The 19,309-nt window shown below is 37.5% G+C and overlaps 1 protein-coding gene across 1 annotated transcript in view; it reads right to left on the bottom strand.

The window, feature by feature from the left end:
- Window positions 1-19,309, bottom strand: part of Hecw1 (HECT, C2 and WW domain containing E3 ubiquitin protein ligase 1) — a 154,420-nt gene that overhangs the window by 78,722 nt on the left and 56,389 nt on the right. The window contains exons 7-10 of the mRNA XM_059263384.1: window positions 17,057-17,157; window positions 14,214-15,557; window positions 9,856-9,957; window positions 4,508-4,658 (exon numbers count right to left, since the gene is read on the bottom strand). Coding sequence (XP_059119367.1) covers window positions 4,508-4,658; window positions 9,856-9,957; window positions 14,214-15,557; window positions 17,057-17,157 — 1,698 coding nt within the window. The remainder of the gene's footprint in view (window positions 1-4,507; window positions 4,659-9,855; window positions 9,958-14,213; window positions 15,558-17,056; window positions 17,158-19,309) is intronic.

Below are 19,309 nucleotides of genomic sequence, written 5' to 3'. Positions count from 1 at the left end.
TAATAAAGTCAGCTGAAATATACAATTTTTAATTACACATGCATGCATGCAAATATAATTATACAAAATAGAAAGAACCTTCTCAAACCAAACCATGCTAGTCTAAATAAACAAACAAACAATCAAAGCTGTAGAAGAAAAATTTCATGTGGGAATTAGTTACAGTTCTTAAAGAAAAGGTTATGATAAAAAGTTGATCCTCTCAGAAGTGAAATGTATGTCATCCCCAAATGCCGGAAATATGGAAATATCTCCTAAATCAGCCAAAACAGACCAGACAATGAGACAGAAGTAAAACTATTTTGGGCATAGTAAAATCTATAAAGCCATATTGTTAAAAAACATTAAGCATCAATAAAAAATACCCAAACTGTTTATTTCCTGCTGGTATTTCGGGAATAGAATCACAAGGGAATACTCTAATATAAGATAATCTTTTTATTTTTTAATTTTTTTTAAATTTTTAAATTTTTTTGTTTTTTGAGACAGGGTTTCACTGTGTAGCTTTGTGCCTTTCCTGGAACTCACTTGGTAGTCCAGGCTGGCCTCGAACTCACAGAGACTCACCTGGCTCTGCCTCCTGAGTGCTGGGATTAAAGGTGTGCACCACCACCGACTGGTTATAAGGTAATCTTAATATTTAAAATGGCCTTGCTCTTCAAATAAAAAAATCATGATAAAACAATAAGCAAATATTCAATAACATGAGAAGTTACGTGTACTAAATTATAGCCACTCAGAATCTTTACAGGGATCTAAATGTTAGTCTGAAAACATGGCAGTGATATAAAGCCCGTATCATACATATAATAAAAAATGAATATAAAATTATATTGTCATTATGTCATAACTATGTAAGAATCATGGCATATATATTGAAATAAAAATTGGATTAATTTCTTTAAAAGTTTAAACTTTGGGGTAATATGAATATAATTTTTTCTATTTAAATTTAAATCTCCCTTAACATTAATAATTATTTAATAATTAATTTTTAATTAATAAAATTAATTAAAAATAAGTTTTAGTTGATATTTAAAATGAAAATGCATGGTGATTTTTTTTGCTTCTCATATATATGTATATGTGCGTATGTGCATGTGTGTGTGAAAGTAGAGTTAATTAATGCTAGACAGTCTCCAACTTTAGGAATTAACTCAGAAATAATCTTGTATTGAGTTCTAGGCAATTTTTGGTAGTACAACTTTTGACTGCATTTCTCAGGGCATGTCTTTTGATCTTCACATTCATGCAGTGGACAGTGAAGGAAGACTCCTCCTCACAATACTAACACATATTTCCACTTTTCAGTGAGATAGTGATCCTTGTAGATTTTTCTAAGTAAATGGAAGTTATAAAAAAAATTACCTAGGCATGATCACAAGTGAGTATACTTTTAGTACACTTTTTGTGGCTGCCTGCTTCCAAATCAGCGAAGCCTTTAAATACTTTAAAATAACAGGAAAGAAAAGTGTCTAAAAACATGAACTTCTATAAACAGGCTCTTCCACAAGAAACTATCACTTTCTCAAATTGCAAAACTACTTTTTCTTTATCTGTCCAAATTCAAATGCAGTTCTCCATTCAGCATGGTCCCTGGCTGTCTCTCCCAGTGTGTGCAGCTCCATGGAAAGGCTCCTGTCTGCTGCAGATAGATTTGGACTGAATTTTGTTTAGTACAATCTGATCATCACAAATGTATACTGATTTTAATGTTTTTTTATACATTGCTTTGTTGGTTTAATTTCTTGTGCTTTGCTTATTATTTGGTGTTCAAACAGCACCTTTTATATATGTAGCTTGATGATACTTTTTGTTAGCTAAGCAATTTCAGCATATTGCTTCAGACACTGCTTTCTGCCTGTAAGATGACTTACAACAGAGAAAGGCTGTATGCATTTTTGTCTAATAAAACTAGGTCATGGTAATTCCTTGCAATATGGTTTGTTCCTGTGGGAATAATTGCAGAGAAATATGCTGTGGTTGAAAATCCTTTATGGTTCTTATTCATGACTTAGACATTCAGGTACTGACAGAAAAATGGAAGGCAAATGTCTTTTAAATACTCAAGTGGTAAAAGAATACTCTGGTGACATTCATCTAAAGTATACTCAGAATTCATTTTAATTAATCAATTAAGTGTGAGTGTGAGACTGTGAATGTGTACACATGTGTTTAGTACCCAGAGGTTGACATCAGGTGGTGTTCCTTGATGGCTCTCTGTGTTTTGAGACAGGTTTTCTCAAGGAAGCTGGAACTCACCAGTTACCTATTTATCTATCATCTATCTATCATCTATCTATCTATCTATCTATCTATCTATCTATCTATCTATCTATCTATCTATCTATCTATCTATCTATTTATCTATCTATCTATTCATTTATTTATCTATATATCTATTTATTCATTCATTCATCTGGACGGTTTATTTTCTTAGTTTCACGTGTGTATATGTGTGTGCCTGTGTGTATATCTGTGTGAGTGTATGTCACATGTGTACAGGTGCCCACCAAAGCCATAGAGGGTGTCAGATTCCCCAAAGCTGGAGTTATACATGATTGTGAGCCACTGGACATAGGTACTAGGAAACAAACTTGGGTTCTCTAGAAGAGCAAGAAGTACTTCTAATCACCAGAATATCTTTCCAGTTCCTTGCTTTTATTTTTTAATTAGCCTACAAAATATCAAGCTTCCTTATGATATCCTCATGCATTCTTATCTGTAGTTGACTTTCCCAACCCTAACTTTACCTCATCTCTCTGCACCCATTTTTAATTAAACTCTTCCACTTCAAGTATTCCCCTTTCAACTTTCATATCACATGTGCTCTATATATTTTTAGCAGGTTAAAAAGCTTACTTAATAGGCAGGTACAGTTAAGTCTTAAAGCCTTTGTTATCAATAAATATACTCAACCTAGGTTTCTAGCCTTTTCAGTCTCCCTCAACTTTTTCTTTAACTTAGCACTTGAAAAATAAATAAGAGAGGATGTAGATGCAATTTCAACTGAAGTAGGCCTGATGCTTGCACTTCTAATAACAAAAAATATCCTGAAGTCATTGCTCACTCTGTCCTCAAAGAATAAGAAAATAGAGATGTTGTTGACCTGAAGCATGAGGGACACAGCACCCATGGTTGCAATCCAAACCCAAATAGTATCTGTGAAAGTTCAAGAGTGAAGGCATAGTTTCTAATCAAAATGATTCTGGAAGAATTTCTATTTCTTATAAGGTCTTGATATGTTGTTCAAGCTGGTCTTGAACTTGAGATCCTCCCACCTCAGCATCTCAAATAGCTGGAATTACACAAGTGAGCCACCATAGGCCATTTCAGAAATATTATAAGCATTTATTTTTCAGGGATAAAGACTTTTGAAGAACTACTGTTTATGGGTGCACAATGATGACGAGAAGAGGGAGAAATCTACAGTGATGGTGTGAAGTGATTATGAGAAGAGGGACAATTCTACAGTGATGAGTGTACAGTGATGACAGACAAGGGCAAAGTCTACAGTGATGGGTGTACAGTGATGATATACAAGGGCAATGTCTACAGTGATGGGTGTACAGTGATGACAGACAAGGGCAAAATCTACAGTGATGTGTGTGTGTACAATGAAAGAAAAGGGCAAAGTCTACAGTGATGAGTGTACAGTGATAGACAAGGGCAATGTCTACAGTGATGGGTGTACAATGATGATAGACAAGGGCAAAGTCTACAGTGATGGGTGTACAGTGATGACAGATAAAGGCAATGTCTACAGTGATGGGTTTACAGTGATGATAGACAAGGACAAAGTCTACAGTGATGGGTGTACAGTGCTGATAGACAAGGGCAAAGTCTACAGTGATGGGTTTACAGTGATGATAGACAAGGGCAAAGTCTACAGTGATGGGTATACAGTGATGACAGATAAGGGCAAAGTGTACAGTGATGGGTGTATAATGAGGAGAGACAAGGGCAAAGTCTACAGTGATGATAGACAAGGGCAGTCTACAGTGATGGGTGTACAGTGATGGCAGACAAGGGCAAAGTCTACAGTGATTTATTTATGAGGCAATTTTTCTGTATGCATGATTTTTATTTTTGTGGAAATTTTCCTTGGAATGTTAAATACTTTGAGTTCTATATCTTTGAGGAAATCTTATGATGAAAACTAGTCTTCCAAAATGTGCTCACTGATGTAATTTTACATATATTTTTTGGAGAGTTTGTGGGAATCTTCATATCCTTGGGGTTAAGGTCATAGTTAAAGAATTTCTTGTTTTTTGTTTGTACCAGTAAGACATTTAGAGGAATCCTATATTTAAATGTCACTCAAGCTTAACATGCTTCGTGTCACTAACTTCCAAACCTGGCCTTCCAAATACTTACCAGGAACAAATTTCTTACATAATTAATTTCATTCAGCTTCCTTACAGTGAGCAGGAAAGCAGAAGAGAGACGTCTTGCCATTCTTATCTAACCAAGGCTTACAGGGTCTTGTTCCACACTGGTCACCAACCTTCTGTTAAGTTGCTCCATCTGGTGGACAGACCCGGACCTGATCATTCCATCTGGGGTAGGTGCCACTGTTGGTCGCTGCCAGGTGGTTGTACGATTTACATGGTCCACATAAAATACCCGTCCATGGCTGTCAATTCGAGCTTCCCAGTCTAATGTTTAATAAGAGGACAAGAAAAGTCAAGTACAGACTACTTGTCAACCCATGTGGACACATTCCACTTCCAGGTCTTCTGAAGGTAGACTTCACCAGTGGCTCATTATGAAGACCACACCCTACCTCTCTTGTCTTCTAGCACTTGCCATGACTGCTAGACATGAGCTTGGAATCAGCTTCCCAGAAAGGAGCTAATATACTCAGACTCTACTTTGCCATGATAATTGTGGTTCCTTGACTATGACGTGTGCTTAAATTTAATACTGTCTAAAGAAAATTTGCTTACTGCTTTAAAAATCTTGCTGGTTATTCAAGCAACAGTTGCAGAAGATGGACAAACCCCGCAGGAAGCATTGGTGTGATGCTAGAGAATCTGTTATTTTCTCAGTCTAACAGGAGGAGGTGCTGAAGGCAGTCACAATGGATCGTGCATCTAAACCCCTTTCTAACTTAGTTCTGAAATGCTGGATGTGCAATTTCAGAAAGCTTCTTTCTAAACTGAGCATGCTCAAGCAACTACAATTTCTTTTAAGGGGGTGAATGGAAGAATTTGATAACTACAGTTTCAAAATATCCATGTGATCAAATGTAAACTTACGGTATATATTGAACCTACCTATGGCTGGTTAACCAAACTAAAACAGATCAATAGTACAATAACAAACATCCAACTGGATGGGGGAAAGGGAAGGAGGAAGGGATGCAATTATTTTTTAATTAAAAATGCATTTAAAAATAAGCAAAATGTGAAAAGATAAAACCCTTTTAAAATTATGTTTTTAAAAAATGTTTGAGATTATAATTACATCATTTCTCTTATTCTTTTCCTTTCTCCCATTTATCCCTCCTTGCTCCTTTTCAAATTTATGACCTCTTTTTATCATTAATTGTTGTTACATACATATATGTATATGTATGTATATGTTCATATATATATATAGCTATAAAAACTTTGTTGCTAAGTAACCATCACAAACAGTAGAGGGAGTCAAGGCAGAAGCATAGATGATTAGGTGATGCACATGTAAGCTGAAGTGGGTTAAAATCCATGAATAAATGTCTTGAATCTGAGTGCTAACTGTGTTTCAACTATATCTGAACTAGGAATATAAGAGCAATGATGCACAGTGATGGGTAAAACTTATGTAGTCCACATATAAAAATGTGGTGGAAATAGCTCCAATATGGTGTCATGTTGAAAATGCTAAGGAAATACTAAACATGCTAAGACAAATAGAAAACATAATTGCAAAAAGAAGAAAACTATTTGGTCTTTTAAGTGAGAAAAGACAGTTTCAGGAGTGGATCCAATATTAATAGTCATCTTGAAAACTCATGACTTAGGCAATGATATAGTGACTCTCAAGTTTTAAATGGAAGATAAATTTGGCATTCTTATGGTTTTATGTGTATGGCATATCTGTTTAGAAACATAATTTTGTATGCCTAACCTAGAGAATTGTCAATGCCCAATGAAAATCCAAATGCCAGAAAATCCAAAAGTTAATGTATATGGCAAATGGAAGGAAAAAATGTAGTTGAATTACAGAAATATATTCTAGGAGGATTTCCCTAAAGTAGGCTATTAGATATTCAGATGTCAACTATTAGAAAAATAATTCATTGATGATAATATTGTATACTTGTAATTTTATAACTTCATAATTAATCTTGTTCCAAAAGTTTGTAATTTATGTTGTTTTTTTAATCATAGAAAGCTATTGAACATTGTTTTTCTTGAACTATCATCCAACAAAGCATGAAAATTATCTTTCAAATAACACCGTGTTATTTAATTCAGGTGAGAAAACCCCACTTCTACTTGCTATAAACTAGGAGCTTTGTCAAGTTCTAAGGACACAGATGACACAGATCTCTGCTCCAAGAGAAGCAAAGACTTCTCCATTAGCTTTGCAAATTCTCCAAGGGGGAGGGACACCGGGGAATGGAACACTGATGACACATTCTTAGCAAGTTTCAAATCTCAAAATCACTCCTGGAAAGGATGGTCATCAAAACCCTCAGCTCTTTTATTAATACATTAAGTATCTGAAATACATTGTGTTAATTTTTATAAATATGCATTAAATAATTAGTTGCATTTGAGTATGTTTTCTGGGTTGCTTTGTAAAGAATTTATTTTCACATATCTTACAAACATCATTTTTATCACATATCTTATTCATTATTTTGAATTGATCTTCAGGCCTCAGCATTAGTAGAAGAATTAAGTACTGTGATGCCATGAATTTACATAGACCCCTGAAAACAGTATCTATCCTACACTAGGGCAAGTTACAGTAGTGTGGGTCAGGTGGAGTCATTTAGGATAGAATGAATTCTTAAATACCTAATTATGTTTTATTAAGAACTTAAACATATATTGTCTTCATTGTTGGACTGTGTATTTAAATATTTTAATAAATGCAATACTCTACATATATATTTTTTCTTGAACTTTATAAACATATACCTAATTGCCTTCTTGCCATCACTACTTGATGATGTCTCAACTATAATATGATCAAGGCAAGCTTCAGATCATTCCCATTCCACCTCTTCTACAAAAGGTTTTTTTCTGTCAGTCAAGGCTAAAAATGAGTCATTCTTAATTCTTATTTTCATCTCATTTCCATACTCAATATGTCATCAAAGTTGTCTTCAAAATATATGTTTAGATATATTAATAATTCAATTGCTGTTGCCCTGATCCAAATCACCAATGTTTTTAACTTTTGCCACTACAATAACCTTACGTTGTATCTCATAGACTTCTATTATTCCTCTTCATTTTATTCCCTGCACAACAACCAGGGAAAAATATTTCAAAATACAGGCCAGAAATACCACTTCCCTGCTCAACATGCTGTGGTGTGTCCCATTCATTCAGGGTAAAAGCCACACCTCTGCAGAGGTTCTCAATCTGTGGGTTGTGACCTTTTTGACAAACCTCTATCTCCAAAAATATTTGTTATTATTCATAAGTATGCAAAATTCAAAGTAGCAAAATTACAGTTATGAAGTAGCAATGAGAATGTTATGGTTGGGGGCTACCACAGCATGAAGAACTGCATTAGAGGGCTGCAACATTACGAAGGTTGAGAACCCCTGCAGCAGTCTCCAAAGCCCCAGGTGATTGCTTTGTGCTGTTTCCCTTGACCGTATTATCTGCCACTTTCTCTCTTCCTTGGCTTCAGATGCACTCACTGGCTTTATGCTTCGAGCCCACCATCATGCCTCCACTTAGAGCTCAGCAGCTGCTGTGATTGCTCCCCCTGCCTGTAAAGCTTTCCCTCAGCATTATTTTGAGTAGTTCTGCTCTCTCACCCATTATTATCCTCTTAGGGAAGCTGCTTAGACTTCTGGATCTAAAATTGCAAATCAGTTGTCTACTACACATGAAATGACTCCTTATCTTTATTTATTTATTTTTTCATTGCACTTATCATCAGTTAAAAGTAGTCTCCTATGTATTATTTTATTGTTTATCATCTACTTTCCAGATTAGCATGAGGAATCATTGTCCATTCTGTTTACCTTAAACAGCACCAATTACACAGTATTCAGCAAATAACTGATGAATGAATGACTGTCAGTAATGAAGTCATTCATGTCCTATTTGAGATTGCCTAAGAAAATCCTGTTATCAAAATTCACTAGCAAATTTTCTAACATTTTTTCTTTGCTTTATGGATAAAAATTAAAACCTATTTAGATTCTATTTTAATTATTGAGAGTGGTTTATACTAGGTAGTTATTTTGAGGTGATTGTATGTCATATTATTTTTAATGCCTCTATTTATAACTAGTTATGCTACTGCATGGATTATAGATCAGGCTATTTATACATGTGTAGATAGGATTTGTGTGTGTGTGTGTGTGTGTGTGTGTGTGTGTGTGTGTGTATGAGAGAGAGAGAGAGAGAGAAAGAGAGAGAGAGAGAGAGAGAGGCTTGTTTTAGAAATAATATGTTATGTATACATTTTTCAAATAATCATATATGAAATATGATGGGTTTTACTGTTTTCTTAAGTCATATCATAAATCGGTACATAAATGAAGAAAGAAATCAAGCAAAAAGTTAAAAAAACATAATGTTTGGTTTGGTCTCAGAGAAATAAATGTGGTGATGTTTTAAGCTAGGGTATATATTAAAGACATTTGTAAATTCCTCACTGTTAACATATGACTGAATAGGGAGAAAAGTAGTATTCATGTAAAATACAATATGTTACCAAGAACAGATGAATTCCTAAATAAACATTTCTCTTTTTAAAAACTACAACTGCCCAATGCAAGCTCATGCAAAAATGTGAATTTTGGGAATAATTTTTCATTTATAATAATTTATCCAATATTAAAGGTTATCTTTGTGTGGAAAAATCCTGAACTCAAACAGAGAAGTTCCAGAATTCATGAACACATGTTATATTAAATGAGTTTAAAAAATTCAGAGGTTCATTTCCTTCTAAATATTTTAAGTGAAGTGGTACAGGTTAAGCCTGAATGGCATGTACAGACTACCTAGTCCAAACTCAGAATTTAGCAGATGAGGACATTAAAGTTTTTATTCTCACAAATAATAAAATATAGTATTTTAGAGATTAAATGAATTTCCTAAGCTCAAATGACTAGCTAAAGAATTATTAATTTATGACAGTTACTAGGACAAAATGTTACTGAATTCTATCCTAAAAATAATAGTTTTCCTGGAAATGTCTAATAACTACAGACATTTGGAGTTTTTAATCCTTTGATGCGTGTTATTTTGGAAAGTACAGTTTCTTAAAACACTATGGGTTGAAGTTGTTGTAGTCTATGGAGACACTTGTGGATACTAGATTCACTGGAGAAAAATAGATTTCTATTTCCAACTGAAAATTTTAAAATGGTAAATTTAGGACTGAAAGGTCACAAACAAAGACTAGTTAGGTCTTATAAAGAAATGTTACTTATTTTTTTCTTCTCCTTCAAAATCTTAGGGACATTAACACCATTTGGTTGTCACTTTAATACCGTATATTGAAACAGCTTGTTAAAAAGCCTGGTTATAGTAAGTATATATTGATGTTTAATAGTAGTGCTAAGTATGGAACTTGGAAAGAGTTTTGGATGCTTGCATATGAGTTCACACTGACCTGTTCAGACTCGGTGGGAAGAGTTAAGTCATAGATTTGAAAACTAAAGCTTACTTGGTGGAAGAGGCTCATCGATTGTTGGGTAGTGATGATGTTCAGGCCTCAAGGAAGGAAGCTGGCTTATTGGCTGGGAATTATGGAGTATAGGACATTCACCTATGAACAAGATAGTCAAGACATTCATATTCATTGCTATGGCAATGTTATAAAAAACATGATTGTAAAACAAAGATCACCATAAGAAACAACAAATAAAATGGGCAATCTAGTTTTAGTCAGTTTACTATAACCGTGTCATCATGACAGAAATTATTAAGGAAAAGGAAGAGAAGGAAGAAGAGCAGGGGGAAAGAAGAGTAGAAAGAAGAGGAAGACGGAGAGGAAAAAAGAGGAAAAAAAGAAAATCCAAATATGTTTTGACTTTCAATCTATGCCTCATAGACCAATCCGTGGGCTCAGAGTCTGTTTCTGTAACCACTTCAAAGGAACCCAAGGGAAAACTTAAAGAGCCTTATTTTAGTCCAGTAAAGGAGACAGGCTTGTTTGAAGGGAGTGATGTATAAGGTCTCACAAAAGCTTTGTTGAATTATGGAAACACTCCTTATCATATGGATATGAAGGTCTTATAATTAAAGCAACAGAAGACTATTCAAAGATTGTTTTTTTTTTTTCAGACTTAGAGGGAGACTGAAACTCTAAGATAGTGCTTTTCCAAGATGGATTGAGGAATTGGTAGTCCAAGAATGTCAATTCCTACAAATGGAAATTAGAAGATGAGATGGGCAGTGAAACATGTCATGGGAAGTCATGGTTATGCCAGATTATGTGGAGGAGGAGTTAGAAAAGCCAAAATGCTCTAGAAAGAGGAATGAACAACAGACAAAGGCAGTAGATAAAAGGCAAGAAGATGGATTCAAGAAAATTTGAAACAGAGAAGTGGGATAGACAGAAGAAAAAAACATATAAAGAAATTATAGAAATAAACATATCTATAGATTTAATGCCTCATGTTATTATATACATTGCTTGTACTGCTGTCAGTACAGACTTACGATTAACCAAACAAAACTCTAGAACAGTGTTTCTGTTTCAAAGTCTACTGAAGTGTGCAGATTGACCATGTAAATGGTCCTAAATGACTCAATCTCTGGAGACCCAAAGAGCCCAAAACACATACAGCCCCCACCCAATTCTATACTGCTTTCCTCCTGCCTCATACTATGCTCATACCCTACTAACAGAAGACAAAAAGACATCTTTTTTTTCCCTTTTGCTTCCAGGACTATTGTAGATAGTATGTACTCTATTAACTTTGGGTCAAAAATGGGGAGAAAGTAAGAAGTAATGGTCAAGATCTTTGAGGGATCTCAAATAGAGAACATTTCCCAGGACATTCACGTATGGAAATAGGATTTTTCCCACTATAGTTCTATAGACTATATGGAAAATAAACTAGTAGAAAGACATTAGGTGGGCTTAGTTCAGTAGTTTAATTTCAAGAGATAACTGACAATTAAAAATAAAGATGTACTCAGAACAAAAGGCCATTCTTAATATTAAAAATACATTTTTTTCTGAGCATTCTCGTCTTTACTAAAATCCTTTAGTTCTTTGAAGGTACAAGTAGAAATCAAGGAAGGCACTCCTCATGTCAGCACACCACTCACTGTGGACAAGTGGCCATTTCAAACACAGCTTCTGTGTTTAAGTGGACGTGGCACTCATATTTATTTCCATAGGTGTTTAGGGTTAGAAATTTGAAAAGGAAAACAATGGTACAGCTATTCATCCTCAACTGCCGTCCTTTAAATTTTGTTTCCTAAAAAAACCTCACTTCATTGTAATGACTTCAACCAAACATGGTAGCCACTCCTCCAAACTTGTGGAAATATAATACTGTTGCTTGGCGAAAGCACACCCCGCCTGCTTGTGAACTCCAAGAAACTGCAGCAGTGTGACTGACTCATGGCGGCTGACTGAAACAAGCAAGCGACTCTGTTCTGTACCAGAGCCTCACACAATCGCCTTGGCTTCACATAAAGTGTTCAGAATAGTCAAGAAGAAATAATATTTCTCAACTAAAAATAGGAGAGGGTCTTTAAATTTATTCTTATTATAACCAACACGGCCAAACTGTGGAAGAGATGGGTGTGAAAGAGAGTTCCTGTAAGGAATCTGTGTCTGCAAAGACTATTGACTAGTTAGAATTTCAGTGATGTGGAAATGGTGGAATGTTACAGGCCCAAAGCTGAATCACAATTCATCTTGGGATATTGTTCACCTACTAAGTAGCCATTCTTTACCCCCATTCTGCATGAGATCTAATGTCTGGTCACTAATAGACAAAGCCTAACATCCAGATAGATGAAAAAAAAAACCACTTTTTAGAATGAATAAACTGGACAAAACTCTAGTTTTCCACCAATCAAAGGGCTGTGTCATCACACAGCATCTAAGGTCTACAGCTGAGGTTTCTCCACTGTGCTGTAACCACCTACTCACTGTTTCCACTAACGCATTTTTAAAGTGTCATTATTTGTGGCTATCTTCATTTTGTTTCTACAGAAACTTCATGCAACTGCTTTGGAACCTGGAATTTAAGGTGACCTAAAGCTGTGTTCTTAAGCCGTGGCCACTTATATTTGGCTCCAGAATAAACTAATTCTTATACTTTTTGAATTGGAAGCTATGTATTTGTGTCAACATAAGCTACCTGAATACCATTTGAAGCAAAGTGATGATTATTTAATTGTATGAAAGTTTCCTTGGCTAATATGGTAAGGGTAGAGTCAAAGGGTGCTTTTTCTTGTGCAGTTTGAACAATTAACTTTCTTGCTTATCTGCCTGAAAGAACTCTCATTAGGAGAGAAGGCAGAATGCCCCATTGCTCCATGTCATTTAACTCTTCTCATAATTCCCTGAGGTCAATGCTACAGTTATACCCATTGGCACACAAGGAAGTGGAGATAGAGAGCAGTTAGGTATTTTGTGAGGAAGTGGCATGATGGACTTGTCTCCAGGACCTGAACTCGTGACCATGTAACTCTGCTCCTTTCACTTATCTGCAGTTTTTTTTGATAACTATTTTAAATTGAGTTTTAAGTAAAAATTTTATAGAAGGAAAAAAACATAACTTAGGTAAGGAATACTAGTTTAATAGGTGTCAGTTTGGATTTATGTGGAATGAGCAATTCATTTTAAAACCAAAGGTGGCAGCCTTTGGATTAGAATCTTATTTGAAACATGAGACTTTATGTATTTGCACTATAACTGGGCTGGCAGAAATGAAGATATTCCAGAAAGACACTTGTAGCCCTCAATCTGACTAACAGACTTAAAACAATGGACCCAAGAAATTAGAATTTCTTTAGGAATTCCATGTTAGAAGGAAAAGGCTGAGGCCTGTTGCTGGCCTGAGAGAGAGCCTGTGTCTGGCAGATTTCAGACAGTTTCCACAACTTGTCAGACCTTCCTTCAGGGAGAACCAGGAGACAGTTATGATGAGGGAGAAAGCCAGACAATGATGATGGGTGGGACTAACCCTTAGCATAAACTACTTAGTTATGCACAACTCTAAACTCAAACCTTCTGTCAAGACCCTAAACACAGACCTAATGTGTACCACAGAACCTTTTAGTCCTCTTTTCCAATGTGACAACCTCCTTTCCTTTTCTGCTTTTCACTATTCATGGTGTCTTTAGTTAGTGGAACCTCGATTGGTAGGGATGTCAGGACCTTGGCTCAGACCCAAGAGACTCTGGTTAATAATGCTGTTCTTCCTTTCCAGTAGCTAAAATAGCCCAACAAAACAAAACAAATTTAACTCTTATAACAGTAATTGGGCTGGTAGAAGGAAGAAAAAGGCATGTCATCTATCCATGTACAGAATGCATTGCCATGCTGGCCAATGCCAGTGCTTTTGGACAAACTGGAGGAGTGGCCCTCAGAGCTATAGAGTGTGCCGGGGGGGGGGGGGGAGAATCCATGTTCTTCAGCAATTACTCATATGTATCACTGATCTTCAATGTGTTTTAGGAAGTCAATATATTTGCTATCTAATGCCGATGATAACGCCTATCTGCCATCATTTAATGTTTATGTCATTTGATACTAGTTTTACCCCTGGGGTTACTGTTAAGACCGGGAAGCTAACTTGTACCAACTAGCTCTGGTCATTAGTCAAAACAAAAAGAAGCACACACACAGGTAGGTAGCCACTCACATCCTACTAGCTGTATTTCTTGGTGTGAATTTGAGACAAGTTGTGCCAGAAATTCACACACATAGACAACAGCATGAATATGTGCATCCAGACTAGCCCTTTGAGACTGGTCCCTCCACTTCCACAGGGGGAGACTCGTGTCTTAGTATCGTGGTGGTCCTAGTCTCACTGATCTGGTTTGCAATCTAACCTTCTCTCCTATTGCTGGGACCTGCCATGGGGGACTCCAGACCTTCAGTAGTTCTTGCTGCATTCCCAGCAGGGGCAGCCAGTTCATCCTGCCAAGGCCCAGCCCCATTTGTAGACTCGGGATCTAGCTCTGGGCTTTGCATTGAGTCAGGGACCGACTCGAATGCGCTGTTTTCCTCCTCTTCATCCTCTTGCGAAGAGAAGACGGTGCTCTCGGAGATCTTGGCGCTGTCCACAGAGGAAAAGCGTGTGTGGCTGGCAAACCGGTTGTTGCCATTGTAGCAGGAGCTGCTGTAGCAGGAGCTGCTGTAGCAGGAGCTGCTGTAGCACGATGTGCTATAGCATGAGGGGCTGCAGCATGAGGCATCGCAGCCCTCGCAACTGTGGTCCGCTCCTTGCTGGGGGCTGGAGTCACTCTCACTCCCAGTGCTGGGGTGTACATCACCATCCTGGCCAGCACCAATTGTTTTGGACAAACTGGAGACGTGGCCCCCAGAGCCGTCAGAGGGTGCCATGCATAGAGTAGCCCCCTCATTCTCGCCATCTTCCATGGTCTGCGGGTCAGCAGCTATTGTGTCCACCTCGCTGAGCCCATCTTTTTCAGAGGACTCCTTTAGGGTTGTTTCCTCCTCCAAGCCATCCTCCTCCTCTGTGGTGCTCCCTCTCTGAGCCGAGGGCATGCTGTGCAGCAGGGTATGGATTCGGATATAGTGTGTCCTTGGGGTCTCAGGGTCTCCACAGGCAGATGCAATCACTGTCTCAAGCTCAGATACAGGCAAGGAACATGGTCTGCTTTTTTTTTTCACCGAGGCCCTCAGCTGCAGTCCAGGCTCTCTTTGCTCCAGGGCAGAAACATCCTCTTCCTCCTCCTCCTCATCTGGGCCCTTCTCTTGCATCTCCTCCTCCCTGGCTCCATTTTCTGGCACTGTTTCCTCTTCTACCTGGCTACCTGGGGCTGCACTGTCTTCTGACAACAGCGGTGGTGGCAGATCTTCCTCCAGGTGAAGTTCCTCTGCCACTTCTTCTGCACTCAGAGTGGGCTGGGTGTCACGTTGCTCCGGGTCTGGAATCTCTTCAGCCCCTTCGGGTTCTTCAGAGAAAGAACCACCATCTCCAGCCTCCACGGTACCTGCGGCTTCCTCAAGTGGCCTGGCATGCTCCTGGTTTTGGTTTCCTGAGCTGTTCACTCCATTCGCTTCACTTGGCAACTCTGGCTTCAAGTTCTTGGAGTTTTCTGGAACATCTCCAGGAGGCTCCCCATTGCTGCTTTCCACCACACTGGTCATGACACTGTCCTGTATTTCTGCTGACTCAGGCTCAGCACTCAGAGAGATCTCCTCATCATCTGTTGGTAAGAAGAAAACTATGTCATTCTTTCCAGAAGAGCCATGGGAGCTAGTGTTCCGTGTAGGCACATGTAAACATGGCAAAGGATCTCTAATATAAGATACTGGAGATGAGTGGATGAGGGCTTCTCGCTCTCCAGATTGCTACTAGAAAATTCTGTAATGAGTGCTCTTTATGTTAATGACACTTTCAGCAAGGCTACTATTTTAAGGGTCTCTTTCAAGGGACTGCTAAGAAAAATTTTTTAATGTCCCAAACTGAGCTTTACCCAGTTTCAGAGATCAACAATGTTTGTTACATACAGTGACATTCAGAGATGAGGATGGCAGTAGTGTTTATAATTCCTTAACAACCCGAGACAAGTTAATTGCACTTGTTTAAAACATTTCCCACGGATCATCCTGTAAGATGATAGAAGAGCTAAGTCAGGCTCTTCAGCTGCGACAGAAAAGAAAAGGGTTGGGTTGCGTTCATAGTCATCTGAAGTATTTAACAATAGGAAACTAAGTTTTCCAACCACACCACCTTTCAAGGAGAAGCAAACACTGTTTAACTTTACCTACTTGACTGGAAATAGATCAGATTGGCATTCCACTTCAAAGGCATTAGTGCAATTCCCTATTTGAAGAAGATTATCTCTCTGCTAAAACATAAAGCTTTTTCTGCACACACTGAAGGGTCAGTCTTAGAATAGCAAAAGGCTGAGTGTGACAGGATCAAACAAGTGTCTTCTTACAGCCTAGTTGTATACTGGGGCTTGGTGATTGGGTGGCAATAAACCTCAGCCTCTAAATTCTCAGAGGCTTCATTAGCTTTAATAGAAAATCATATATTTGGTTCAAGATGACTTAACATTTGTCAGCATGGTTTACATTTAGTATGGGTGTGTGGAAAAGAGAAAAAGGAGGATTATGAGTCATCATCTCATCATTATTGTTTGGAAATATGGTTTGGTATGGAAAATGAATACAAGACGGTTCTGAAAATTTCTGTTTATAATTTTCATATTCCCTGCAATACTGTCAAAAGTCACTGTATAATTGTAGCTCTTCAACAATATGTCATTCTTCAGCTCAGAACAAATCTATAACTAGTTACTAGGTAGAGAGGGATGCTTCACATTCATCCATCCATCCATCCATCCATCCATTCATTCATTTGCTCATGTGTAGAGTGATTAAACAGCTTTTGAGCATCTCCTATGTGAGGTTCTGGCAGTAAAATAATAAGACACAGTTTGTATCACATTGTTGACCTTTATTCTACTGTGCAACCATCTATCTTTGGGTGATGGGGGTTAAGAGGAACCTTTTAACCAAGGAGCTAGCAAACTTGGCATTTAAAATAGGTCCCTGGCTTCTGGGACTCAGATGGAGATGAGAGAACTACAAAGCCTATAACACACTTGGAGATAACGATGGTTATTTGTGTTTTAGAGAAAAGAATCACACTAGAACACTAGCCTTGAACACGACATGAAGATCAGGTTGAAAGTACCTGCATGGATGGAAGATGTGATCTCAAATCGGAATTGCAGCTGTCCACTCACATGATCAGTTGGAAGCCTGCGGCCAAGTGTGTAGCTGACCACCCTATCCCTAGAAGGAAATAAGCACCATCACAGATTTTGTAATGAACTATCCTGCTAAAGACCACAGTGTGCTTTCTATACCAGCTGGTGGGAAAGGCAAGCTCAGAGAAACCACTATAACAGGAAGTGAAGGTCTCTCTGGGGGCATATGCTACCACCTTAAGGTACATATGTTGGGTCAAGTACAAGGAAATTCTTATCAAATATTCTAACTCAAGGGCCAGGAAACTACAGCTCATATTTAGTCATCACTTTTTTTTTTATTTTGGTATGGCCATGAGTTTTATTTTTAAATATTTTGGGGGAAACGCTTAAAGAAAAGTAAATTATGTGAAATTCTAATTTAAGTGTCCATCAACACTCGTGAGCTTACACATTGCCTATGGCTATTTTCTGCCACTGTGGAAGAGCTGAACAGCTTAGACAGAGACTCTGTGACCTGTAAATCTTAAACTATTACTCCCTTCACAGACTAAGTTTGATAATATGTATTATACAGAAGGTGAAGGGACAAAAATTGTAAATGTCTTTGCTTGATCTTCCTGTGGACATTGTCATTTCCAAATATGCCCCTGGCAATGGATATGCTAAAATATGTTGGGAGGAATATATGTAATGTATAAAAATAGATGCCATGATAGTTACTGGAGAGCCTGTGCTGAGCTATGGAAAGCTACAGGATGGAACAAAAACAAGATGTGTTCACTGACCTTGATTTCCAGATGCACCAAGTATAGAGACACTTATTGACTATTCTGGATTCTGGTGCCATACTCATTCAAAGTACCTTTTTAAATTACTGCAAATAATCTATCCAGGGAAGAATCAATTTGAAGTTGTAATGATATATTTTCACAAGCAATACAGTTTTTACAAAGCAATTTCTGGCTACCTTGGCCAAATTAGGGAAAGTACTTCCTTGGGAGATCCAGGGATGAACAAAGGCCATAGCCAATTGTTTACTCTATATTCACTCTACTAATTCATTTGTGATACTCAAATAAAAACAAAAGTCATTGGCTGTCAGTATTAAAAGTTTCCTTAGGAAAAACTGACATTATGAAACAAATAAAATAGTCCAATGATGTATTAATTTAATATTTTCCTCAATAAAGCATGGCATAGTGTTTATTGTTAGAATTCATTATATGTCAGAATTAAAATATTATATGGAGATATAATTGGATTAATGAGAAAGTTCTGTCAATTTAGGAAGGGGGATATTGGTTAATATTTTGAAGTATGTCCACTATGATCATAAGAAATACTTTCTGAATCTAAAACTTAATTGAAGTGAGAATTAAAGATGATTATATGTGACATGGTAATTAAGTTTACTATGTTTTGCACTCACTTTCTAAGATTTCCTTTCTTCGCTTTCAATCACACAGAAACCAAGTAGTTTCTGATCTCCTGCCATGTAAAAAGGCTGAAGTTGACCTTTGTGTCCTACAGGCTGAAGTCTATATGTACCTCACAGAATCTGCCTTTAACAGCTTACAGTTGGCTGGAGAATAAGGAAAGACCAGTAAATAATGACCTAGGTAGTCAGTGACATTCCCAAATTGAAGATTAGAGTTGAGTTTAGAGGCCAAAAGACAATTGAAATTACTATAGTTTAAGGAAAGAAGAGAGGACTGAAAATAATGTGTGTGTGTGTGTGTGTGTGTACTCTGGGGTTGTACCATGGCTCATGTCAAATGATTGCTGCTTCATGGCCATAGCCCAGTAATTTGTTCCTACTTATGTTGGACATACCCATAATGGGCAGCATTACAGAAGTGGTCTCTACAGATAATGGATGCTGCAGGCCTTGGAAGAGGAGGTGGAGTGGCAGGAGGAAGTTGAAGAGTAGGAGTTGGAAAACTTCCAAACCCAATAGGGTAAGTATGTCATCCCATCAGAGGTGGTGGGGTGTATTCCCACGAAGGCTTATTGTTGCTTGTACTCATCTCTGCTGCCCCTTCCGTCAAGATGAAAGACCACTAGGAAAATCAAACTAAGCTTGCTCAGGTTAGGGGAGACCCTCTTCTACCTCAGTTGTTTTTTTTTCCTACCTGGCTATGCATTCTTCCACAGTGAAAGGCTGGTACTGCATGTCAATACTAAAAAAGGTACTTGGTAAAGGAAAGAGGGTGAGTCCTCTGTGTTGCTGTAAT

This window comes from Peromyscus eremicus, chromosome 5, assembly GCF_949786415.1.
Source record: "Peromyscus eremicus chromosome 5, PerEre_H2_v1, whole genome shotgun sequence".
NCBI lineage: Eukaryota > Metazoa > Chordata > Mammalia > Rodentia > Cricetidae > Peromyscus > Peromyscus eremicus.
Note: the sequence above shows the minus strand (reverse complement) of the source record. Positions and strands in the feature narration are given on the sequence as shown.